The sequence below is a fragment of the Phalaenopsis equestris genome, unplaced genomic scaffold, assembly GCF_001263595.1.
Source record: "Phalaenopsis equestris unplaced genomic scaffold, ASM126359v1 Scaffold000203, whole genome shotgun sequence".
NCBI classification, from domain to species: Eukaryota; Viridiplantae; Streptophyta; class Magnoliopsida; order Asparagales; family Orchidaceae; genus Phalaenopsis; species Phalaenopsis equestris.
The window spans coordinates 1234611-1257682 of NW_018164645.1; the positions used below are offsets into that span (position 1 = coordinate 1234611).

The 23072-nt window shown below is 34.4% G+C and overlaps 2 protein-coding genes across 2 annotated transcripts; both read right to left on the bottom strand.

The window, feature by feature from the left end:
* Nucleotides 1-7: 7 nt before the first annotated feature.
* LOC110022895 (nucleolin 2) lies at nucleotides 8-13991 on the bottom strand (the record flags this gene model as incomplete). The annotated part of the gene is given in 4 exon segments (XM_020722046.1): nucleotides 8-325; nucleotides 413-459; nucleotides 12979-13135; nucleotides 13223-13991. Coding segments are annotated over 4 exon segments (1076 nt in total), but the record flags the coding sequence as incomplete, so codon positions are not given.
* A 2634-nt stretch (nucleotides 13992-16625) lies between these two features.
* On the bottom strand, nucleotides 16626-17249 carry LOC110022976 (zinc finger protein ZAT12-like). The gene has a single exon (XM_020722152.1). The coding sequence runs from the start codon at nucleotides 17216-17218 to the stop codon at nucleotides 16652-16654; it is 567 nt and encodes a 188-aa protein (XP_020577811.1). The 5' UTR covers nucleotides 17219-17249; the 3' UTR covers nucleotides 16626-16651.
* Nucleotides 17250-23072: the final 5823 nt, after the last annotated feature.

Consider the following 23072-nt stretch of genomic DNA (forward strand, 5'->3'; position numbering starts at 1 on the left):
GCTCTTCCTCGGCACGGCACATCGCACTTTGACCGGCCGGCCGCACACCAACTTCTGATCAAGCTTCAATGCGATGGTGAGGGAGACGGAGTCGGCGAATTCGATGTGAGCATAGCCTTTGAAGTCGCCGGTCTCCTTGTCTGTACCGAATCTGATTGATGAGATCTTACAATCTGAGAAGAATTGCTTCAGGTCATCCTCTGTTATGTCCCAAGCCAAATTCCCAACATAGACGCGGTTGTATCCATCAATAATCTCCGGCGCAAAATCGGATTTTGGGTTGCGGCTCGCTTTGTAAGGCTGAATCTTTAGAAAAAAGCCTCCCCTAAATTTAAAAGCACAGATTTTATTTGTTCTTGATAAAAGAAATGAATGTTTGGAGGCAGTTGGGTTTGATTGGGAGTTTTCTTACATATCAGAGCCATCTAAAGCTAAAGCCCTTCTGGCGGCACCATCTGTCTGAAAAAGGTTGTTACAGTTAATTAGCAATATCAGGAAAAACAATTAAGCCTAAATTTTTGCTTAAAACTGTTTGTTTTTGCAAAGAGAAGAAGTAATGTAAAATATTATGCTTTACAAAAATATAAATCAAAACAAGTTTCATTGATGTTGGAAACAAAACAGCAATTCAGTAGGGCATCAAACTATCCGCACACAAAAGAGAATGTGATTGTAGAAGCTGTAATTACGCTTCTGAAATGAAAGCTAAGCAGGGATCTACAAAACAACAACAACAACAACAACAAGCTTTTATCCCACTAAGTGGGGTCGGTTACACGAATTTTTTTTCTCCATTGGGTCCTATTGAGTGCCGTATTTTCATTTAATTCTAAAAATCATTTTTTATATAATATGCCAAGTATTTCTAGGCTGCCTCTGCCTTTTTTAACATAAGTCTTTATCCCACTAAGCAGGAATCTCTGAGAACAAGAATTTGAAAACTATCTAAAAATATGCTCCTAATTACTTGAAAATTATCTAAAACTGTTAACATAACTTCACAGAAGTAAAACCTAGAGGTCTAGTTAGTAGAGATAGGCATTGTGTAGGTCAAGGGCTACCGATGACACATATGAAGAACAGATCTCGTGACTTAATTCTAACAACTTAGAAAAGAGGTAATAATTGACGACCCATGTCCTCAGCTAGTGATGCCATTGGTCAAAAAGAAAATAAGAACTTTGCACCTTCCTATCTTTCTTATTGAACAAATTTTGTTGTGCAAATGCTACGTGTGTTCGAAATAGGATAATCAAAATTATTTTGAACTTGTACTATAACGATTCTTCGCCACCATTAGAGTTGACAATTTTGAACTTGTACTAGCTTTTGAGTCGTTTCAAACTTGAATCAATAAATTATGAGTTAGTTTTTTAAAGAGCTCAAAACGCTTCCTACCTTTTGAGTTGTTTCAAACTTGAATCAATAAATTATGAGTTAGTTTTTCAAATCAATCATTTTTAATCAACTTTAAGCCTGGCATGAATTTGTCGGCACTATTTTTTAGTTAAGAAGTGAGTTGCCCCCTAGTTTGCAAAATGTATAATTTTAAATTTACATATATATTTAAGTTTAGAAAAATATGACATTAAACTGACCCCATATTTTTCATAGTTTAAATGAAAGAGCACTTAGTTTAAAGCACTATACCTCAAATCTCAAATCTTGTATCTATCTTGAAAGATAAACACAAGACTTGAGGATGAGACTCAATCAAATAAACTAAGAAATACATGACAGTCGTTTGGTCTGCTAAACTATTTTATTTGTCAACAATTTCCCCTACCTAATATAAAGATTAAATAGAGTTTATTTTACCTGGATTTCATGTTCCCTATAAAGTCAAACCCCTATAGTTAATTACATCCTAAATGACCGAGGTCACCTAAGAAAACTCTCAATTAAGATCAGTGGTTTTACATTCCAGATTTCAAAGTTTAGGTTTCCAAGATTGGACATAGAAAAATCTAGTGGGAGTAACTCAAAATAGGAACAATTGTTTTATAGAATAATTGTTTTATAGAATCCAAACGAATGAAAAGTAGGGGATATCACAGATTCAAGGAGAACCCCGATGACCTTCCAACTACCCTATGATTTGGTTTTATATCTTTGAAATGATGTTATTTAATATTGAATCCTGCCACTTATTTAGAATTTAGGACTTATATTTGCACGATGTTTGGTCGTACAAATAGCCTAAAAAGATAGGAGGATTTACATAGTACCGTACGGTAACCTCGAAATCCTAAGTGTTAGGACTTATAATTGCACAACAGGATTACGCAAAAGCCTAAAAGATGATATGTGAGGGTTTACGCTGCACTAGGCAAACCACCTCGAAGCCCTATAGGTTGTTATTTAAACTAAGGAAAGTGTTTATGTGATGTGTTTTGATGTTGTAGATCCTTCTTGAAGTTGCTCCTCGTCGTGTTGCCCACATTGTTCGCTCCAAGCTTTTCGTAGTAGCACCTCTAGGTTTAATGTTAATCCTATACAACCACTAGGTTTTCCTAAACTAAGGCATAATATATATCAAAGTAACTAAGTATGCAGTATAAAAGAAAAGAACAATATAGTGTACAGTAGAAAGAAAAGACGGTATAGCATGCTGAAAGAACAGTATAACGTGCTAGAAAGAGCAGTATAACGTGCTAGAAAGAGCAGTATAACGTGTTGAGAAATAAATAAATAAAAATGCTACAAGGTAAATCACACCTGTAAATTTGAGAAGTCTACTGCTCCTTTAAACTAGCTATTATTCACTGTATAAAAAATGTTGTTTGGAAACTTTGAGAAAAACGATGAATAAATCCACGACGAAAGATTCAGAAAAATTGACAAATAATAATAAAAAATCTCGGGAAAATTCTGAAGAAAAGACCAGGAGTGTTTTGTCCAAAATTCCAAGAAAACATACGAAAAAAATCCAAAAAGAGGGGACCGCAAGCACTCGGGTCAAGGCTAGGCTCAAATATATATTTGTACTCGAGGGTCATCGAAGGCTACTCGGACACCCGGATGTGTAAAACCCGACACTTTACTAAAAGGATGTCCTACTGAACCTAACTTAAGAGGGTATTCCTTAGCCCAGGATTGGTAATCAACAAGTGGACAACCCAATTTGTGACACATCTTTAAAATTTAATTTTTAACATGCATATGTATTTCAAGCATTCAAAAGGAAAATTATTTTAATTTTGATTTTTATAATGAAAATATTTTTATAAATATTGTATCTATCCTTATCAATTAGTTTTATTAATTTTGAAAAATAAATAGTTGTCCACAAGCCGATCACGTCATCGAGCCTAGGACTACCAACAGCCTAAGAAAGTATGGGTCCTCCTCTAGTCTTATGTCGGTGAATGATACTTTCATCCTACATTTCATCAGGTTCAGAATTGAGTCCTGATGTTGTAGAATGAGATATCATTCTGCTCTACCACCAGCGTGCATTTGTCATCATCGCCCTGAGCCCAAAACAAAACCCGACCTACTTGCGATCTTGCTTGATGGTTTCACATATAGCAAAACACTATACATAAGCACTTATGCATCAGACATAAGCATTAGAAAACCGAACCAAGAAGCAAGAAAAAAAAGAACAAAAAATGGGGATGAGAGAGCGGAGGAAAAGATTTACCCAAAAGATTGAGAAAGTCGAAGGGTGAATTAGCCCTCAAAACTTATAATGAAAAGACCTGAAAATGAGGGCTCATGATCCTTGAATCAATCCAAAAAGGATATCATTTTCTCACATTGTAAATGGATCAACCTAAGAAAGGTATCCTTTCCCAAATTTCGTTTCGATCAGGTTGAAACGGACCCAAAATTAATGCAAAGACTGTGCCCATAGGTAAGGGTAACAGGAGGGAGGCTACAAAGGGAAGTAAGCACAAAGCAAGACTTACGGCCAAGGCAACAAGAAGAAAACCACCACCCTCAAGCTTACGGGTGGGGGCTAAGGAGAAAGCCATCACAATATTTAAGCTCAAACACCCAAGCCTGAACTCGAATGTAGCATTTATGTTATCCAAACCTTATCATCGAACTTCCAAAAACTCTTTTAATGAATGACAATTTTATAATCTTTCAAATCCTTTATGAATCCAATTTGATATTAATCCCAAAATGAAGCTCCAAGAGCCTTTTACATTTCATAAAATATAGGAGAACAATTCATAGAGAGCATCTTTCTATACTTCCAAAAATCATGTCATTATCAAAGCCCTTCAATTCCAATCCTCATTAAAAGCTTTTCAGACTTGCATAGAAATAATACCAATTTCAGGAATAAAGAAATGCTTACAGCTAGATACATTAAGGAAGACAAACAAAGCCCAAATAAACCTTCAACATGCTCACAAGTAGAGAAAAGAAAGAGGGCAGAGGCTCACGGGTAAAGCCAAAAGAAAGGGGGGTGGCCAAACCTTACATCAAGCCCACAGGCAAAAACAGCAAAAAAAAGTAAATCCCAACAGTAGGTTCTCGAGTAAGGCCAAAAAGGAGAAAGCCAACACACAATAAACCCATGAATAAGGCTAAAGAGAAAGCCAATTGAAACCCAACCCAAACTTACGAATAAGGGCAGCAAGAGAGCAGCCACCACAATATTTAAGCCCGCGGGTAAGGACAAGAAATATCATAGAGGCTCACGGGTAGGAACAAAAAAGAGAACAACCCAGCCCCAAAACAAGCTCTTCGAAGTCCCTAAGATAAAATGAATGACATGTATATGTATTTCATGCAGAGGGGCAGCAAAAAGAGGCAAGATCGAGTCCCAAACATATTTTTCAAGCCATAAAAATGATTTCCAGCAAGTATTCGAATAAGGGGCAGCAAGGAGGACAAAAACCGAGTCCCAAACATATTTTTCAAGCCATAAAAATGATTTCCAGCATGTATTCGAACAAGGGGCAGCAAGGAGGACAAAAACCAAGTAGCATAGAGGCTAAACCAAGCCCCAAGATAAGAGGGTCAGATTGAACTATCGAAAGGCAAAAGCTAAACTCAACATAAAGGTTAAGCCAAACCACCAGGAAGAAGCTGAACCAGACTCCACCGAATGGGCCAAAACATAGAAGATTTTCAGCATGAACCTTTAAATGGGCCAAAAGAAAACTGAGAATATTTGCAGCAAGGATCCAACTTCAAAGAGCCAAAACCAAGTCACTAAGAATCAGATTCCCCAAAATTTACATCCAGTATACATACACTTCGATCGGGGACAGGCAACAGGAAACAGAGAAGCATAGATAGGTGTTTAAAACTAGCATTCCAAAGTATCGAAACAACTTCCAACATGTATTTGAACAGGGATAATAATAATTAAAAAAAAACTTAAGAATTAAATCTCGAGCCAACATTTCGTTTAGCATGTGTTTCAAATAGGCGGTCATCATCTAATAGCAACCATTAGAATGTTCTAAAATTTCGTCTATTATGCATATTTTAGCAGAAAAAGGAGAAGAATATTCATATTATGCTTCACTTTTATTGATTCTAGCAAATATCCATGCTTAAATCTCAAAACATACCTAAATTTTGCTTTCGCATGCTTTTAAAGAGCAAAGAAGTATTTTTTAGATGTCATCTGAAACGTTGCAAATCAGAGGAAGGAAGATAAATACCTATTAATGTCGACTTAAAGCAAAAAAAAGTAAGTCAGATCCAATAAAATGTCTTCCAAAGAAATCCTCTTCCTAAAAGCTTCAATAAGTAGCAACCAACAAATCCCTTAGGTAGACTCAAAGCAAAACTGTAAGACAGATTCAAGAAAACACCTCCTACAGAAACCTTCCTCCTAAAAGCTTCGAGAAACAACCACCAACGGATGCTCCACACTCCAACACACGAAAATCAAATTTTGGATAAGATGTTAGCAGAGTTTTCTTCCCTAAGACCTCCCAAAGTAAAGAAGAAGGAAAACAGTCTTTCGAACAGCAAAAAATGCAGCCTCTTCAACAGTTGATTAATCATTTTTTAAAAAAATGCCAAAGAAATAACGAGAAATTATTCCATACGGATCCGGACCGTACATCACATGATCTACGGTCCGGATGTATTTCGGTGGGCCCCACCTAAAATTTAAAAAACAAAACTGAAATATATTCTGACCATAGATCACTGTGATCAAGAATTAATACATACGAACGGACACCGCATGCAGAGATGCATGCGGTGTCTGTATGCAATAATTTCCCCTTCAACATCACCCCAAAGCCAGTCTCCTTTTTCTCCAGAAATTTTCAACAACCCCATAGAGAACTAAAGGGGCTATTTTTAGGCAAAGAAGATAAGGAGACAACCACCTACCAGCCTCCTTGGTAAGCAAATCAGGTAAAGGGAGAGAAGGAGAAGGATTTAAGGCAAGAGGAAATGCAGCCGAGGGCAAAGGAAGAGCCGGCCAGGTGAAACTTCGCAGATGGAGGGCCGCTCGGTCGAGTAGAAGTCGAAGAGACCAGCCGCGTGCGCGAATGGCAGTGGAATGCCACGTGTGAGGAAAGAGGAATGTCGCGTGTGAGGGAAGAGATGCAGAAGAGGAGGCGGACTCGACGGTCATTGCCCCGATCGATTGGCTTTGGTGCAGCCGATCGCGGGAGCTAGGGCTCAAGGGGCTAAATCGAGCGAAGAGGAGAGATCGGAAGCGTGAATTGGGTGAAATAGGTTAAATAGGGTTTTGGATTAAAATTAAAATTATAATATATGAATTTCTAAAATTGAAATGAACTTAAACAAAAAACATTACATTACTTAATATCAAAGAGATATTGAGATAAAAAAACGGCTTCCTTTGAAGAATTAGCAAATTAAATCAGAAAACAAAAGGTAATCAAATCCCTTCCAAATTAGTTATGATTGTGATTATGACAAACCTTCTCTAATTTTTTAATATAGGGCCTCTAGCACCTCTGCTATGACCTAGGCAATAATAAATGTTAAGAAGGATATCTTTTGTTGTTTTTATAAAGAAGATGGCATAAAGCATATAGACAAACAGTCACATAGAGAATTCTTCTAAAAAACACAATTATAATGTCTGGCTCCTATGACAAAGAGAAGAGGAGAGATGAAAGCTGCCTCAGCTGCAAGCTGGGAGAGGTGGGAAACAGGGAGGGGAGGCAGCTTTCATGCACGGTAGAGAAGATGATGTTCGGAAATTTAATGTGTGGTGTTATTTTTTATTTTATTTTAATTTCTACGTATTATATAAAAAATTGATAACCTTCGGGTGCGAGATATATAAATTTAATAATTTTAGTTGCTATGTATATAAATCTCCTGTTTTTTATATATTCAACTCTTTGAAATCAAACAAATTGTAATATTTAAGAAAATCTTCCAAGTTAACAATCAGATTAGAGAATTTCTTAATTGTACATCCCATCGAATATAAGATACAATTTTGAACATCATACATCATCTGGAATCATATCTTATTTGATTTCATTGTAAATGTATTATGTTCTTGTTTGTTTTTTTCTATTGATCTAATTATGACGTTCTACTTCTAAAAAACATGATAGCACAACCATATGCTTCGATCCCAAATCTGACACAAGCAGTCTCAAGGACCATATGATTATATGATGTAATGCATGAAAAATCATGCACATAAAGTTACAATTCACAGTTTACAGATTATCCATTTAAAAGAATATTTTTTTTTTTAAGGAAAACAAAATGTGCAAAAATTCATCCAAATGATAATTTAATGATCTTCTATAAAGAACTTAACAAAAGTGTAGGATCATAAAAAAATCAAGTGTTCAATAGTAAATTCACGCAACAAATATTAAAAAAAAGACTACCAAATTTGAAAATATTCAATCACTCAAGCTCACTAATTAGAAAATATCACAAGGAAAAGAAGCTGTCAACCAGCAATCCAATCCTTAAATTAACAGAAGTGGATAACTTAATAAAACACCCTCCGAAAAAAAATAATAAACAAAACTTCTAGAAATGAGAAAGAACCACATCAAACCAATATACAAGTAACCAGGAAAACTGTACAATTTAAAATCAAATAAAATGCCTTTTACATTCTTTAGAGCACATATTTATGATCCTATGATTGTACCATGCTAAAAAAATGCATCAAACCAAAATACAAGCAATGAGGAAAATTATAATTCAAAAGTAAACGAATTGACTTTTACATGCCTCAGAGCCTATGAAGCACTGACACGGATACAGGGACATGGGCACGACACGATATGAGGACATAACACAATACAGGGGCACGACATAATTGAAAAAAATAGGATATAAGACGTTATTGACATATTTTTATGTTTAACTAATTATTAACATAAAATATTTATTTTTTCATTATTCATTATTAAAAACATCACAATACAGATTATACAAGGATAAAATTTAATGTCATAAATTTAGTTTATATTATTAAACCTCATGCTAATGAAATTAATTTTTTTAAAGTTAGATATAACATGTTTCAAAAAAATTCATCCAGTTTTTCTACTAAAATTTAAAAAAATCTTATGATTACAAAGAGGATTTATTGATGATCGATTTCAACAAATATTTGATGCACATTTAATGCTCGATTTTGAAGAATGTTAGGGGGAGCTTCAATATGACGAGTTATGATATTGTTTCGACTATGAGGTATAATTATATAATTTTCTAATTCGTGTGTCCCATTTTCTTGAAATCATGCTAAGCTCATGTCCGATGCAATGTTGAGGTATGACCGAGATATGTTCAGGCCTGAAAAAAATTCAAACATATATTTTGAAGTGTCGGGACATATCGGACAAGTGTCGATGTTCGATACGAGTACAACACAGTTTTAAAAGTGTCGGTGTTAAATAACTTAGAGCCCATATTTATAATCACATAACCTCCTAAAAAAATAATAGATAGGGTCAGCTAATCATTCATGGAGAAGAATCACCAAAAGCTTATAACATATAGCATACCAAGCCCAATACAATAAATGAATCATACAAAACTAGCAAACATCCTTGTAAAAGAGTTACAATAAGAAGATTTTTACGCAAAAGAAATGCAAGTCATGGTCTAGCTAGAATGCAAAAGTCACATAAGATTGGTTTGGTAAGAGAGGCAAAAGTTTTGTGGTGCTGTTATAGTTATACGTCAATTAGTCTCATAGAATCTCTACAAGATAAATATTCTAGAGACGAAGTATAAAAATTTGCAATCCATTAGTCAAAAGATAAAATAGTTGAGTTGAACCATCACAAAAATAAAATCAAATAATTTCGTTTAGCAAATACCAAGGGTGATCGAAACGGGCAAGCATATTATACTTTTGATCAACTAATAAAAAAAACATAAAGATAGCTTGACACCTTAATGCAACCTAATGAACTACTCAAAATATTGATGTATGAAAAAAATTTCATCCCAACAAACACTAATATTGGGCATATTGCAAGTGAAAGTATAAAAGAAAAATGTCTTATTGTAAACCAAGAAGCATAAGATCATGATGATGAATAGCCGAAATAGCCTTTATTAATCTTCAATTCTCAAGTCTCGACTATTTGGGGTTGAGTTGTCAACTTTATTAATCTTCAATTCTCATTAATTCTTCTTGAGTGTTTCCCCGGGTATTAAACTATTTTTCTCAAATCATTTTCAGCAATTCGTAATCATGCTAGCTTACCTCTGCCCAAATTATTTTCTAAATCAACAATAATTTTATCTACCCATGTAATGAGCACATTTCTACCTTTATTGTGCATATAAACAACCTTAATCTATTTTCAACAAATTAATCTTCAATAGATGTCACTCCAATTATTTTTCTAAAACAATCATCAATTCCACACAAACCCATGTTCAAAGCATGGACAAGAGTATTGCATTAAGATTCCAAGTCATCATGTTGATCCACACTCCAAATCTTCCACCTTCCGTTCAAAGCACTGTCGGCCTTAGGCATGTCAAACTAGCAATAAATGAGGAGGAAACAGTCCAAATCTCCTTCAAAGACCCCTTGGTCGACCACTTCAATCAAGAACATCCATCCTTTCATAGCTTGACTGAATTTTCCACTCACCAATTGATATATATTGCTTAAATCTTTGTATAAACACCCTTTCTGCTCATTTTTGGATGGTTCTTGAATGATTAATGATCTTTGCTTGTGAGTGAAATACCTTATTGAAGCATGAAGCCAACTAAGACCCTTAGACTTTGATGAGGACAAGTTACTTTTGTATTATATAACCCCAACCACACTGCCCACCCCCTCCCTGGCACACAAAAAATAAAAATAAAAATAAAAATTAAAAAAATAAATAAATAATCAAAAAATAAAGACCATACCTTACATTCCTCTAGGTTTTATCACTTCTCTGGGCCTTGCGACCACCAATTACCATTTTCACAATTCTAAAAAGCCACAACTCCAACCCAAGGCTAAACACCATCTCCTCTCCCCACATACAGAACAAAAACCCTAATGCCAATGTCTCTCGATATCTCCTCCACAATAAACACAATTCTTCCACTACTATCGTCTTCCATACCTCTCTCCACACAACACCAACCCTTAAAGCTTATCTCTAACTTTCAGCAAAGGCATCCCCTAGCCATCCCAAGGGCTCATCCACTTACAAGCATCACAGATTTAGTAGTGTGATACCTACACCTCTTAGCCAACCCATAAATCCACCCAAAACCTAGCCCCATCTAACTACCCACGTTTACAAACGTCTCCTCATATTACCATAATCCACCACCTAAAAAGAGAGTGTGCCTTCATCTTCAAGATTTTATCATCACACATCTATTTTAACAATTATAACTTCCATCATCTTCTAATTAGCAATCAATGACCTTTTTTATCACCCAAAACTTAGATCCGTACAACATAGTTGGTGTAATTGTAATCTCATAAAATTTATTGTTAAGTCTATATGATGTCTTCTAATCAAATGATACTCCTTAGACACTTTTCCTATTTAACCAATTATCACTACTAAAAACAAGTATTATGCTCATCTCCAATCTTTTATTTAATAATCCAAGAACTTAAAATATATCATAAATAGGTATCACTTTATTTATAGTAAAATTAACAAAGAAGCATTAGTATCATGCTAATAAAATTACATAACATAAACTCAATATTATTCTACTAATTTAAATCCAACTATTGTTTATATTCATTCTTTAAACTTAATTTTTCACTACTGTGAACAGATATTAATCAAAACATATCTACCAAAAGCATATATCAAATCACCTAACTCACTTTAAATAGCTTTTATAAGCATCAAAATAACTAATACATTAAGAAATTGACTCACACTAATCTTTAATGTAATCCTAATGTAATTTGAAACTCTTCGGTCAATTCATAATTTTCAATGCTAGTCAGCCTTTAAGCACGCATGATTTTATTTCTAATGTAAAAAATTCTCATCTTTCAAATCCCTCAACTTTATCCTAAAGACAAAAGCAATTATTAACATTCACAAATTTTTGCATACTCCAATTATGCATTCATAACTACTATTTATTTTAAGTAATGAAATCTATTTGTGCTTTGTTAGCTTCAATTTTAAAAGAAACTAAGTGCTTTTTAGGTTTCTTAAAGTATGAGCTCAAAACTAGTAGATTATATACTGCTATAAAATCAATAATAGCTTCGTTGATTGCACTTTTTATCTTTCATTTCATAGCGCATAATACTAGAACATATATGTCCATTTAAATCACCCTTAATAAATATCATTTCGTTCTCATTTTAAAGCAATAATTATTTAAAAACTGCCCCACAATTGACTTTTAAACTACCTTTTAATCCAACACGGAGAACACAAGCACCGACAACATTTATTTTATCCTCTTTGATAATTATCTTCAAATAATTACTCTATCCATTTCATCAATTTTATATTCCAACCTTCCATTCACCGGTATCTTAACCTCATTTTCATTGTTAACCTTTCTAATATACAATAACTTTTAACATTCGCAAATGTCCTTGGAATTTTACTATTTTCATTTAGTTTCTTAAAAGCAAATAATGCTAATTCTTATACTCATCATTGTATTAATATTTCTCTTATCTTCACATTGAAAATCCTTAAATGTCAAATAGCAAATCTATTATTAATTTCAAACCTAAATTTTGACAATGATTGGATTAAGTTGAAGCATCACTTGCAAGTAATATTCATGTGGCATACTAGGCCATTGATGAAGGTTCAAGGAAAAAATCTCGTTATTTCTGTAAGGAGAAAATTTTTTAATGCATCTAGCAAAATAGGGCCAAGAAAACAAAAAGATAGACATACACACACACACACATTTAATTCAGCATAAGCTATAAATATTCAGATCAAATAATCCTAACACATATGTAAAAAAATTCAAAGGTGGAATCAATATAAACAACAATTAAAATTCAACAGGAAACTATACAACATTTAATAAAACAATCATACAAAGAAATGTAGCCAAGATAAATTTATAGATCGAAAACAAAATGCACAATGAGAGCCTGAAAAATAATGCAAACTCAAATAAAAGAGTTTTTTTTAGCAAAAAGGGATCCCATTTTTACCAATAAACTAGCATCATGACAAATCTTTCTTGTTAAAAACTATAAAAGTAAGACTAAATTTTAGCTACAAATTTTCAAAGGCAATGAGAGTGCCGCATCTAAAGAGCAATTATTAGGTGTGGAGTACGTACATGCGAAGTTCGTTTTATTTTGGTTGTATTGGTTGTATTGATGCAACCAATACAAACAAAATACAACGAAATCCGTATGTGAGAAGTCTGCACCTAAAAATTTTTCCATCCTAAGTGCACTTTAAAACCTTCTAATTCATACACACAGCAGTCCATATTTTGGGTGTTGGAACACAAATATTGGAGTGAATAATGAAGCCAAAGTCAAAGTAAAAAAAAAAAAACAACCTTTGATGTTAACAAAGAATATACTATGACAGGGCACAAACAAACCTTGAAAGAAAGTATAGCAATCCCTCTAAACTTTCCACTTTCAGGGAAAGTCATGCAGTCCACCTCAGTTACAGTTCCACAGTCCTCAAAAAAACTTCTTATATCATCCTCACTAGAATAGTATGGAATGCCTCCTACGTATACTTTCTTTGCTTCACTGTGAGACAAAGAAAAATCATAAAAATATCCCCACCAATAAACAATCGCTACACATCAAGAACAAGGTAATTGGAAATACATTCACCTCTCATCAACTTGCATTGGCACTACCACTTCTGCTATTTTGCCCACACCATTCAGGTTATCAATCTCATCACCATTAATTTTCTCCTGTTGCCCTTCCACTCGCTCCTTCCCCTTCTTCTCAAGCTTCATTTCTCTCCATTTCTTCCTCTTTTGCCTATCTTTCTTCTTTTTCTCCAACTTCTGCACCTCCTTATTGAAACCCTCGTCCAGCTCCTGGCCTCCATCTTCCACTCTCTTTCTCTTTTTACCCTCACCTTTCGCCTTCAAATCAACGGAACCCTCATTTTTCACGCTTCCTTGACAATCCTCCAAGCTTCCATCTCCATTCTCCAATTCCTCCGGTAATGGCTGCTTATTTCCCCTCTTTCCTCGCTTCAGAAGCTTAGGCCTTCGAGATTTGGTGACCAGGAGCTCTCGAACGATCTGCAACTCTTGATTAACTCCTGCCGCGCTCGAAGCATCTTTGTGCGGTTCCTTGGATTCATGGGCTGCGAGGGATTCGGCTAGAAGGGACCGAAACTTCTTCTTAAGCTTTTTGCGAGATAAAACCATCGCGGAGCGAAGCAAGCAACGATAGAACGCTATACCAGTACTCGTTCTCTCGCGGGTAACGAAGGTGAATGCTTCAGAGAAGAAGAGTAACCCTCTCTCAGGTTAGCCCTCGCCGGAGGCTCTAGATCGCCGTAAAATTGCCGGCGGATTTTGTGAGAAAGACGACGGCGATGGCGTAGCGGAAAGTGGAGCTATTATGGAAAATTATTTCAGCCACTGATTTGAGTGTTGAATTAAAATAAAATTTAAATTTAAATTTATAAGAGAGTAATTGTTTCTAAAAGTATTTTGGGGAAATTAGATCCATAATACTCTCAAAATTGCTATTTACAAATTTATCACCAATTTTCATCCATTTTTCAAATTCTCGCTTTAATATCAAATTTCGTGATAAAATTCCAACCCATATTTTTATTTTTTTCAATTTCTTAATAGTTTGGTCATGTCACACACACAAATAGTACACATAGATATATATATATATATATATATATATATATATATATATATTGGTCGTGTTGTGTACCCCGACCTGTTAGTAGGTATTCACGGTATAAAACCCTTCAACTCGGGGGGTTTGAATCCCCTTGACACAGTTAGCCTTGAGAATGTGGCACTCAAATTCTTATGCACATTAAGGGTGGTTGGAGACTCGTATAATAGTCCATGGCCAATCCCTTTATATATATATATATATATATATATATATGTTTGGTACTTTAAAATTATTAAATGAGTGTGAAATTTATAAATAGCAGTGTTTCGCATGTTATGTATATAAATTATTTTTGCATATGTGATGAATCTAAACCATTTAATGAGAAAATATAGTAAAATAAATATAAAATTTTCATATGAATATGAAAGAGAATGATGGACTCTATTATTCATAGGACGAATATTTGGGATGAACGATATCAAAAAACATGTGTCTTCTAAAGAGATAATTATATGTTTGATGCACTAATATTTGATGCCCTACTAAACTATATCAATACTATCTTTGTAATATTTTGATTAATAGGTTCTTCAGTAGACTCTCCTTTAGCAAACATCTCTGTTATAGCATGTGCAAACTTTTTATTTATTTTGATTTTAACAAACCTTTCTAATGGGTGCTGACTTTTTAAAATAGTCTTAACTATGTTTGGCGACCATTTAATAATTATTAATAGTCTATTAATGGAGTGATATTTATGTTGGCATGAATAATAGGAGGTATGATTAGTTTTGCTTTTTGATTGTTAGTGAGTGACTAATATTAATTAAACTTTGTTATGTGCTTGGTTAACAAAAACTCTCTCGAAATTTCTTATGCCAATAAGACTTATTACATTTCATCCTCTTCTTAATGTAAGAATTTAATTCTCTTGTTGATTAATTTTTCTCCCAAACTCTCAGACTCGTATATCACGATGCCATCCTTATATGTTTTCTCAAGATGAAAGTAAGGTTTGTTAAGGACTTATTGTAATTAGTGATTTCATAAGATTTCTTATCAATGTCTATTGTCTTATTTCAATCTAGGTAAAAAATATAATTAGGATGGATTTATTAATGTACAAATTTAGAGTTAATAAGTCCTCCATTGATGCTTTTGCAATTGTGAGGAGCTTTCGATGCTATAATTGAATTAGCTATTAATCCTCTGCATAATGGGTGAAAGATTTTCAATTATAATAAGAGAAAAGTTATAATGTTTTTTTCTTAGGTTTTTTTTTCTCCTCTTAGGATATATCACATGCACATATATCACTATAAATAATGGGATTCAACTCATAATTTATTATATCATAAGATTATTTTATTCATTTATATCCCCTTTTATTTTGAGTCATAACACAAATTGTAATAATTGATGCCATGAATATTCCTTGTTCATTGTACTCTCTCAACTTAATTGTGAATTTATTCTATGATTTGAAATATCTTTTTTAATTAATAAAAATAAAATTTATAGTTGAGATTCCCACAAGATAATCTGTAGTGTTTAAAATTATTCTCCAAGAGACTCATTTCCAAGAAAATTAAAAAAATTTAAAAACCCATGAAATGCTTTATTAATGTCTAATTATCTATATAAATTACTATTGTGACGCGTTCCAAGGTTAGTTGGTAGAGCATTCGCTTTAGCGGTGTAAGTCTCCTCTAGTCTGGGGTTCAAATCCAGCCTCCAACGACTGTTATCTCAAGGAAGGGGTACTTGAATATTTAGGCGCATGAGTTGCCTCTAGAACTGACAGGAGTTGAGCCAATAGGGTGAGTTAGGGACATCACGCCCCCGACCCATTCTTGAAAGAAAAAAAAATATCTATATCAATTATTATTTTAGTATTTGCTACATGTAAGATTGGTAATTCGCTTGATTCCAATTATTATTCAATGATTATACCTAGTAGACATACACACTATCTCTAACCATTCAATCCTTTTTGGATTAACCTATTAGGAGCTATTTAAAATCACTTTTGTATTTTTTTTTAATTAATTTTCATATTGCTTTTTTTATTTTATTTATCTGAAATAAAATATATTTAATTTCATTTAACATCCATTGATCTTAAAAAAATAAATCAATAATTAACAGCATTAGGAACAAACGAGTTTTATTCTAAAATTATGAAAAAAAAAAAGAATATATACTTTACACAACATAATATATATATATATATATATATATATACTCTTTTGAGTATTCTAAGCATCTAAAATAATATGATGTATCAAGCCCACTGTTGAAGTGGTTGAATCAAACCTACATGCTGAAGTAGTTGAATCTCGTCTCCTAAGAAGATAACCCAACCCGTAATAATATATATATATATATGAATAATTCTCAAACACCTAAAATTAGAATAGAAATAAAATCCTCAGTTCAATATATCAATGGATAGCAGTCAACCATGGCCGGAGTCAACGTGAATCCCAACAACTTAGGAAGACGCCGGACCTCCTCCTCCTCCTCCTCCCCCCTCTCCAACGGCGGCTGATTCAAATCAATCTCCGGCGATCCCTTCTCCATCTCCCGCCCCCCGGATTGACCCACTGCCCGGTGTCTCCTCATATGCCCGCCCAGCGCTTGACCGATCGCGAACTCAAGTCCGCAGATAGAGCACTCGTGCGCTCGTGGTTTCTCTGGCACGGCGGCAGAGGTGGCGGCGCCGCCGCCCACCCTCGGCTTCTTGTGGCTAGCCCTGTGGCCCCCCAAAGCCTGAAAAGTCGTGAACTTTCGGCTACAGGTTTTGCACTCGAACACCTTCTCTTCGGTCGCCTCGCCGCCAGCGACGGTGAAGGCGGTGAAGGTATCTCCGGCGGCTGCGCGGTGGCTCTTGGAGAGAAGCATGAGAACGTTTGCTATGTTGAAGCTGTCTAATGACATGGTGGAAGACATGTTGTCTTCTTCCTCTTCTTCTTCGCTGATTAATCTGAATCTCTTCGACATTAATAAATCAAAGATTATAAGAGAGGAAGCAGAAATGGTTGTGGAGGATTTATTCGGGTTTTCTGACTATTTATAGAGCTCAGGTTGTGTTTCTTAGCTGATTAGTCAACTTAAATGGCGGCGGAGAGTTATATTTATATTTTTTCTTATAACTTTATCAGTTTTAAATTAGGATTTATTCGGGTTTTCTGACTATTTATAGAGCTAAGGATGTGTTTCTTAGCTGATTAGTCCACTTAAATGGCGGCGGAGAGTTATATTAATATTTTTTCTTATAACTTTATCAGTTTTAAATATTAAGATCTGTACATAAATGTACCACTTAGCTCCTTCGTATTTACATTTTTCATTAAATCTGAACTTGAATTTTTACGTAAAAACCAATTTTTACCTTTGCATGACAAGATGTAATTTTTAGAAGTGTTGAGAAATTAGGGTTAAGAAAAACAGAAATCGACACAAATCCAGAAGAACACATAGAGATTTACGAGGTTTGGCAAATATGTCTACATCATCGGGAGCAGAGCGGCGACTTCCTTTTCAATATTCAGAAAAGAGTACAGAATACAAGATTCAGAATCTTAGAGACTAAGAGACTCGTCTAAGGTTACAAACATAACCCTATAATACAATATGTAATTATTTAAATTAACCTTGTACCAAACTGCGGGGTGTTGCCCCCGCACCCCCAACCCACATAATGAAACTCCCCCGACTGGACAAATCCTTTCGCTCCACTTCGTTCGTGGGCTCCGCTCTGCTTCAGCATCTGCCCCATTTATGGTATATGAGTCATACCTAACAATATTCACCTTGGCGGACATTCAGCCCCTTTAGGAGAAATGCATATATCCCAACAAATCTCTACATTGGAGAATAACTAGCCTCTTAAGAGAAATATATCATGAAGTTTCTTCTGGACCAATGTGGGTTGGGTCACCATGCTTCCGTTGCGCCCTTACTGATCCCCCAACCCATTGCATATATCCCAACAAATCTCTACATTGGAGAATATCTAGCCCTTTAGGAGAAATATATCATGAAATTTCTTTTGGACCAATGTGAGTTGGGTCACCACGCTTCCGTTGCGCCCTTACACTCCAAATTTTGGTATTATGAGTCATACCTAACAAGAAGTTTACACTAAATTTCAAGAGACACAACTCTTCAATTCCAATAGACATCTCTTCATTCCAAGAGACTTCAAATTCTAGTATTAACGGTGGTTTTTTTCTTATGTAAGTGTAATTTAGGTGTTAGACATGTAAATATGTAGGAATTGAGGGGTATGTACGTAAATGTCCCTCAGCAAAAACTGAAAATGAAATTCTTATTATTGATTTGGGGGCAATTTCGCGTTACTAGATTAAATGGCCGTTGTTGAATTGAATAATTTGATGACTTTAGTGGGTAGATTATATCACAACATTTATTAGAATCAGTTGGTCTTTCTTGGCCAGCTAATTAATTGTAAAAGCAAGTACTTCATATAACACGCTTCCTTTGCTCTAAAGTTATATATATATAAATTTATTTTAATTACTTGGGTTAGCTGTACTTTCAATCTTAACTAAGTTAGAATGGTACAGCAGCGCAGGAAGTCAACAGATTGGTTGCTTACTAGTATTTATCAATATTAGACGTGTGTGTTGCCGACTATGTGGCGGTGGAGAAGTACAGCACTGGAAAGAACTGGGAGTTTCCCTTAAATTCAAATGCAGGATTTAATAATTATTTTTTATTAAGCCAAAATAGGCCTCCACTTTTTACATGAGATAATTATAGTCCTAAATTTATAGAAACATTAAAATAATCTCTCATTAATTTAAAATTAAGTATTAGAGCTGTGAATTTAGCTCGAAACTTGTAAATAGTTCGAAAATTGATTTGAATTTCAACTTAGGTGGAGATCAGATGGAATAAACGAGCTGAGTCATGAGCTAAAATTTTGAATAAAATTTTTTTGGAGCCATGCTCCTCATAATTTTTTTATTTAAAAAAATATATAAAATGGGAAATAAAATCAAATATACCGTGCAACAAGCCAATTTCGAGTCGAGCTGGAGCAGATCCAAATAACTAAATTTGTGTCATTTTGTTTTGATTTCTAGCAAGATTGAGCCAATTTTGACGATGAACTGTTTCAAATATTTCAAATTTGAACCGACTCATATCAATTTGGAGCCGGATCGAGCGCTCTTCAAATTCGAGCCGAGTTGGCTCAAAATTGAACATAACAAACCACAAGCCAATTTCATTTTAAACTCATTTCATTTGAGCCTATTGCTACCTGGCCCCAACTCGGTTCGAAATCTGCTCCTTTATAGTCTTACTAGACACTAACCGTTCCTCCATGTGAACTATTTCAACTCTAAATCTCTGGTTTAAAGAGTCTCACAATAAACTCCTATAAACTCTCAGACGAAAACATTTCGTATAAATTGCCAGGAACTATTTTAACATCTTAAAAATTTCACAATGAATTAAACTATTACCCATAAAACCTCCACGAAAATATAAAAAAATACTGCTACCACTTAGAACTATTAAATTCATTTTTACCATTACGTGACACTAAAATCAATATGTAATATTGAAAGGGTTAATAATAATTATTTATATAAAATAATTAAATGACATATATAAGATATTGAAGCATATGGTGCATGCTAACTACCAGTAAGCGGCACATGTGGGACGGAGATGAATTAGGTGAAGGCAAGAAGGCCGTTTTGTTAGTTTCACACTTTAATAATTCCATAATTAAGCATGTCAATAAACAAATATTTCCAATGGCTTGCATGCGAAGTCGTTCTTCCAATTTATTTTCACGTGCTTTCCCTCTATAACCTCCACGAAAATATAAAAAATACTGCTACCACTTAGAACTATTAAATTCATTTTTACCATTACGTGACACTAAAATCAACATGTAATATTGAAAGGGTTAATAATAATTATTTATATAAAATAATTAAATGACATATATAAGATATTGAAGCATATGGTGCATGCTAACTACCAGTAAGCGGCACATGTGGGACGGAGATGAATTAGGTGAGGGCAAGAAGGCCGTTTTGTTAGTTTCACACTTTAATAATTCCATAATTAAACATGTCAATAAACAAATATTTCCAATGTCTTGCATGCGAAGTCGTTCTTTTCACGTGCTTTCCCTCTACGGTGGACGGGTCTTGTAAGCTCTGCCCGCTTTCATATTGGTATATATATAAATATATAAAAATAAATTATATATATATATATATAATCCGAGGCGCTTTTTTTAACAAAAAATATTCAAGCAGTGATAAAAACTCATCCGGAACTCTGATTTCAGCAAACTTGCAGCCAAATTGACCAGCTTGATAAAAAAAAACCCAATGTTACCAAAAAATAGTCAAATCTGAGGAAAATCAAATATGAGGAAAATCAAATTCAGATCAAGTCATTAAACCACTCTTGAAAGTTTTCAGAACACATTTAGAATGTTCAACAAATATCAAATCTAGCAAGCCTACAATCGAGTCGAGCTTATTGACAAGACGTATCCAAAGAGCCTAAATTTGCTGAATTCTGACATTGTTCAGACACTAAATGTCCATCAAACGTCGTTTGATCAAAGGAAGCCCTCCGGGTCGTCTGATCAAATGGTTTATATTCCTAGATTCATTGCTCTCATAAGACAACAAATAGAGCCTTACTCCAGCACCATCACTGTCAATGTCAATCGTCGTCGGCCAACTTCGACCTTTGTCAACACAAGCAGTCGATCACCACAAACCCTTGTCAATCAACGTCAACCACTGTCGACCGCCATCAACAGCTACCGACTGTTGTCATTAACCACCATAGACCGTCGTCGACGACCGCTGATCACCGTCGACCACGACCGACTGATATCGTCAGTCAACAAAGTAACTTATAAAGCCTAATAACTCTTTCTCCTCCGCGGAATAAATGTTTCTATTGTCATCAAACTATAGCGGATTTTTACATCTGTGTCAGACCCCGTAGTTTTTTTCCTTTACGTATTTTCCACATAAGAACTTCTTGTGTTATTACAGGTTCTTTTCTTTTACCTAAGTGTGAGTCCCTCTTTCTTTTCTCTGTGTAACTGGTTTACTTTAATTTTAATGAATTGGAGCTTAGCTCCTTACTTTATATATATATATATATATACACACACATATGTATGTATATGTATGATAAATTTATAATAGATAATGTTCCACGTCTTGCATGTTTAGATATATAAGAATTTAAACTATTGGGTGGACATATTATATACGTTTAGCTGTCTTTGAACATGGACTACTAAAAATTTAAGATAATATTATTATTTTATTTTTAAAATGATATGAAAGTTCTTCACGTTTGGTCATTTGTAGGTTCATTGACACGTTACCAAATGTTTCGGTGAAATTATTTGGAAGTAGCCAAAAAAAAAAAAAAGTAATTAGGACTTTAGTTGAGTGATATCCATTCCAAAATAACGTGGTGGAAATATCTATTTATTTAATAACTTACAAGACTGTGTTAAAAATTTTAATGAGACTGCACTGACTTAATCTACTTTAGAAGTGTAAAAGGAAACGTTGCCTTGGAAATTAAGAATCCATATATAACTTGTCAGCGTCATCTTAATTCATAGATGTGCTTAATTAGAAATTAAAATTGGAGGGGCATTTATATAAATATCTCCCAACTCTCATATATTTACATTATAGCAACTAAATGTAAAAAATATAGCATTTTAACTTTCAGAAAGTGAAGTGCAGCTTTTCACGTATGGACAAGGTGGTATGCATGGTATGTAAAGATTAATGTTTAGGTGTAATTAGAAATGTAAATACGTAAGAATTGAGGGGGATGTATATAAATCTTGTTGTTGTATATGTATTTATCAAGGCAAAGAAACATCACGTGCCCCACTTCTAAATCTTCTAGATGGATGATTAGGAGGACTTGTGTGTTCTGATTGAAGTGATCGGCAAAACAAGAAAATGAGTGTAGAACTAGCAAAGGCAACCAAAAGAGATGCAAGAGCAATAAATTTGCTGTTGACTAGCTAGACTTATTAAAATTCTTCAAGGAAAATGAATATATTAAAAATTAATAAAACTTTATCTTTTATTGTTTAAGGTATATGGTGGCTATTTGAAAATAATTTTCATTACTTCGGTTTGGTGCTTGATACACCATAAACTAAATTGTCATTTGACGTGATTTACCGGGAAGCCTCTCCTACAATTTGTATATAGAACTTTACCCCTTCATGAAAGGGGAGCTAGGCTGTGAATTAGAGGGAGACCGAGATTGGAAGAGAATGTCTTGAGGTCCAATGTTTTATACTGAAGGTCTAGTGAACGCCACCCCTACTACAATGACCAACCACAGACAATCATTGCTTTTTGGTCGTCGTTGACCATCATTGGCTGCCCCTGCTCATTGAGACTAAGCCCTAAGCAAAATCGCAACGTGAACTGCGAAATCTTAGCATACGTTGTGGAATAACGAAGCATCATGCAGAGTAACGACCAGTCTTGCAGAGGAACAAAACATCTTATAGAGCAATACAACCCAAAGATAGTGTAACAATGCACCTAAATATGGTGTAACAAGAAACCCAAATATAGTGTGATGACTAGAGCTATCATAAAAACTAGTTATTCGCAAACAACTCGCATTCAACTCGTTAATTAGCTTGTGTTCGGCTCGTTCGTTAATTAAACAAGCTGAATGCTAACAGAACTCATATTATAGACGAGTTGAAGATGAACAACCATTTGTTAGCTCATGTTCAGCTCGTTTTAACTCGAAATTAGGAAATTGTATATATATATATATATATATA